This window comes from Gamsiella multidivaricata, assembly GCF_025024155.1.
Source record: "Gamsiella multidivaricata strain RSA 2152 chromosome Unknown BC939scaffold_25, whole genome shotgun sequence".
NCBI lineage: Eukaryota > Fungi > Mortierellomycota > Mortierellomycetes > Mortierellales > Mortierellaceae > Gamsiella > Gamsiella multidivaricata.
In genome coordinates this window covers 314,284-318,670 of record NW_026251733.1, presented here as the reverse complement: position 1 = coordinate 318,670, position 4,387 = coordinate 314,284, and the positions used below count along the sequence as shown (strand labels likewise).

Sequence of the window (4,387 nt, the reverse complement as noted above, 5' to 3'; positions counted from 1 at the left end):
GAGAACCTACATGTGCAAGTTACCATGCAACGTAAGAGAGGGCCATGGCTCTATATCAACTCCGCTCTCACTAAGAGTCGTACTGCGTGGAGGTACCACATTTGATGTTGCTGCTGCCTGCTTATTGCATACAGCATGGTCGTCTCCGTCTATTTTCCTTCCCTGTCTTAAGCTTTTAAAATCGGCCGTTGTGCGGACAAAGTAATCTAAACACTATGCTATGGGATGCCAGACAGGGTTTCCATTCATTGCGGTCGAAAAGTGTAAACTAAACGCGACGCAGGGCCCGGAACTCCTTGCGAAGACCAGACTACTGCCGTGAGGTACCTTTCCAATCAAACTCACTTTAGTAGCCTGCGCTAAAACAAATACACGGCATGCACTATACGTATAAACAAGATATATACGCATGCATGCACTCTACAATAGTCTATCAAAACAGTGAGCAGAATGACCCAAGAAGAGAGAAATCTCGGCGCCCAGTCCCTCTTTAATTTATCCTGAATTCTAATCGACTATAGTCCAGTCGCGGCATTTGCCTGCATAGACTATGTTGGACTCCGCCGCAAGCGACAGACAACTAGACCTTTGATCCAGATTGTTCGACGTACTGGGGGTGTTCTAAAACAGGCGACCGTGCATCTGTATTTTTGTAGGCTTCCTCCCTTTCTTTTTTTATCTTTCAGCAACGAGCTCACAGGTGCTTGCTGGGCGACCGTTCCGCCTCCAAACCAAAGTTTAGCTACGCTTACTCGATCTGTGAATTTCACTGCAATGATAGATAAAAAATGAGCATAACTGGGGAGAGAGAGGAAGAAGAAAGCTTTTGTCACTTTCTGCCTTTGAATTTTTCATTAGTCGAGAATCCTTCCTGTGATAGTGCCTGCAACAGAACGAAGAAAAGTACTAGGCGCGCATGGTCCTCCTTTGAGCACACATTTTCTGTCGTTGTCTCTGCATGCAGCTGTAGGTGCTACCATGGCAATAAGGATGGAAGTTCGCACCGTCGCGCATACTCTCACTTATCAAACCCATCTGGCGCCATGCTTTTCGACGTTGTTGTTTGTCCCAAGAATAGCATCAGGTCCCCAACCTTTGCTCACGCCATGTTTTTCGAAGCGGAGAATAGGAATAAAGAAAAAACACGCTTCACCACCGCCTGCTTGCTGCTCTCAACCCACTGGAAAGCCTTTGGCCAATAAGAGTCATGTTTCTCCTTTTTTGTCCACAAGCAAATGTAAGATGCGCCTGAAGATGGAGCTCAGTATCAATGGGGATGACCTTGCTCCTATTTCCGCTAGCCCGGACACCTCCCTTGGTGCGCCGTAACAATGCTGCAAATCATGCGCTTTTGTTGTTTGTTTTCCCAATGCCTTTCCATCAAAAAATAGTGAGTATAAACATAAGTTGGAGGGAAGATACACCAGGCGTGTTCATCGCTAAGAGCAGAAAACTAGCCGATTGGCTAGATTGGCGGGTTCTTAGATGCCACATCATAGACCAGCTAGTAAAAAATGATTGCGGCAAGCGACTCATGTCCGCCAAACTGACCATGGACGGAAGTGGCTGTTCTTGAAGCTATACATCAATATAGGATCAGACCTAGCACTTCCTGCTCTGATTTAGGCTGCACTGTGGTTCGATAAAGGATGAAAAGGAGCGCAGATACTGAAAGCTGCGGCGATATGCGCTTCCTGCACATGAATGGTGCTCTAGCGCGTTCACTCGTACATATCCATGAGTCTCATAGCTCCCTACATGTGCAGCAATCACCCGTCCCCCCGCTTTTCACCGTGCTCCCGACCCTTTTGCTTGCTCCCAAACCTTCCCCCTTGCTTTTTTTTTTTTTTTTTTTTGCTTTCTGAAGCTTACCTTCAAAAGCAAGTTTATTTTTATGCCTCATCCCATCAACTAAGCAACCGTCCCAATGCATGCAAAAAAAAAAAAAAATGCGTTAGCCTATTTACCATAGATCCACGTTGCATCCTTTAGTGCTATGATGATAGCATCGAAGGTTCATGATCCAACTACTATGGACCTGGCAGGGGACTGTATCCAACGCGTCAAGGTCCTTTCTCACAGCTGGAAAAAAGATGGGCATATCAACCTCCTATCGATGACTTTCTTTCTTTCTGCTTTCTACCGTAAGGCTCAAGCAGGTAGTCTAGTATGCATCTTGTTCTGCGGCCTCGTCCAATTGCCCACCAGTGTAGTTGGCGATACACCACAAAAAATGATCAAGCAACGTTACGTTGTATTAATAAGGAGCTTATAGAACGAGGCGCAGTATCAATGAGGACTTGTCGGTCATCGTACATTTCCTTTTCTTGGAACCCCGTTTGGTTCGTCCATGCCCGTAAAAAAAGCGCACGACTGCAGGACAAGGTGCTACAACACTGCGTACGACGCCATGAATATTTGCGTGAATGGAGTACGAGATCTGTGGTGTTTGATTGGATAAGGAACGCGTCTCGTAGTCCCGAATAGTAGCCCCGACGATTTTTCACGACGACAAACAGTCTTGGACTCCCTGAGAGGTGGCAAAGTAGTACAGGATGTCCACAAAGAAAGGACAAGGATACACTTCCTCCATGGCATCACGTCAACAGCCTATCCCTAGCAATATGCATGATGGTTGAAGACCTTTTGTCTCTAAGAGAAGACACACAACACATGCACGTCCCCAGGGTTAACAGGGTTAACGAGATGCACGAGCAGAAAAAGGCACAAAGGCACAAATGCAGCACACAAATATGTGAAGAGGACTTTAAGCAATAACCGGCCTGTCTGCTTAAAATAATGCCCCTTCTTTTCTTCTTTTTTTTTTGCTTTGACCAATTTTTCTCCTCCGTCGTAGACGCATGCTTCTATGCAAGTTTTGTCTGTCTATCCAAATAGAAGATAGTGCCTTTGGTCAATCGCAAATATGTCTTTCAAATGCTCATTACCCTCAACCACTGGACTCAGCGTGGGCCAAGACCAACAATAGCTGTAATGTCAAAAGCAAAGCGCATTCCCGCAGCAAAAGCAAGGCAGCCGCCATCACTTGTCGCTGTTGTAGCCGCTCTGTTCTCTGCTCTTTATTGCACTTCAATTTGCTTCGAAATCGAGACAGCCAGTTGTTATGTTTTCTTTGCAGGCAGAAAGAGGGAGCCAGAAAGAGGATATGGAGGAGGGAAGGGGGAGAGAGAGAGAAAGAAGAAAGCACGCATGCGGAATCTAGCCTCGAAGTATCTTGATTTTTTAGAATAGGATGGACTAGAATTGGGGAGAGAGGGGTATTAATTCATTCACTTAAAGACAATACAAAAGAGAAGGGGGGTCAATGGGAAAGAGAAGCGAAGGCCTCAGTTCAGCACTTCGGTCTCTAACACCAACTCCATCCCCCCTTTTTTCTTTTATTTTTGCAGATAGAAAGCACATTTGTACGCGCAATAAATAGAACGGCAAGCAGTGGCGCTAGACTACAGTATCTGCAGTCTGCAGTGGTTACCTGTCTGGATTGAATGCTACCATCGTCCTTTTTGTCCCTCCAGAAGCTACATCTCTACATCTCTACATCTTTGGTGGTTTTGAACACCATTCAGTACGCATGTGTCCATCCTTCCCACCTCTCACCTCTCACTTTTTTTTCCTTTCTTCGGCCCCCCCCCCCCTCTTTCTCTCTTTACATCTCATTCCCGCATTACCTGCCTGGTCCTCTCCTTCTCTCTTTTTATCTCCCTCTCTTCCTCATTCTTTTACCTTCTTTACCGCCCCGTTGGCCTGTTAAAACAAACCATTGCTCTTACAAATCCAGGTCCCCATTACCGTCTTTCAGGACTCTTCTACGTGCTCTCTATGTAAGGACCAATGTAACAGAGCATTATCAACAACTGGTGCTCATAACACGGCCAATCCCACCTGTCGCACTCCTTGTCCCTGTCTGGCCATTCCAGATGTATATTATCCCTCTTTCTTCTCTTAACCTTTACCTCTTCTTCCATTCGTTTAACTCTACCTCACCTCACTTGCCCATTCATCCATAACACCCTGCAATACGCTGAAGCGCTCACTCTCTCTTTCCTGCCAAAAGCTCTTCCAGTCACGGTCTACCCTACTCGATCGGAAATATCCTCCTGAAATTTTTACGTGGTTTTGGTACGACATACTTCGATTGTGACCCAAGTGCGTTCTTGAACCCTTGCATTGGGATGGAAGGGCCACCTCTTTGCCTCCCGCAGAAGCTACGATATCTAAATGCACTCCCTGCTCATGTGCTGCCCAAAGCACTCTTCCCGCAGGGTCACCATAGCCCTCAATTGTCGTCCCTCACTCCTATCTCACAAACCCTGCTACCCAATCTCCAAATATCCCTATCCCCTATACAATGCATGGAGAATTGAGG

General features: G+C 46.3%; 1 protein-coding gene across 1 annotated transcript; it reads left to right on the top strand.

Annotated features, from left to right (window-relative positions):
- Positions 1-3,395: 3,395 nt before the first annotated feature.
- BC939DRAFT_448613 (uncharacterized protein) lies at positions 3,396-4,144 on the top strand (the record flags this gene model as incomplete). The annotated part of the gene is made up of 1 exon (XM_051555261.1): positions 3,396-4,144. A coding segment is annotated over exon 1 (266 nt), but the record flags the coding sequence as incomplete, so codon positions are not given.
- Positions 4,145-4,387: the final 243 nt, after the last annotated feature.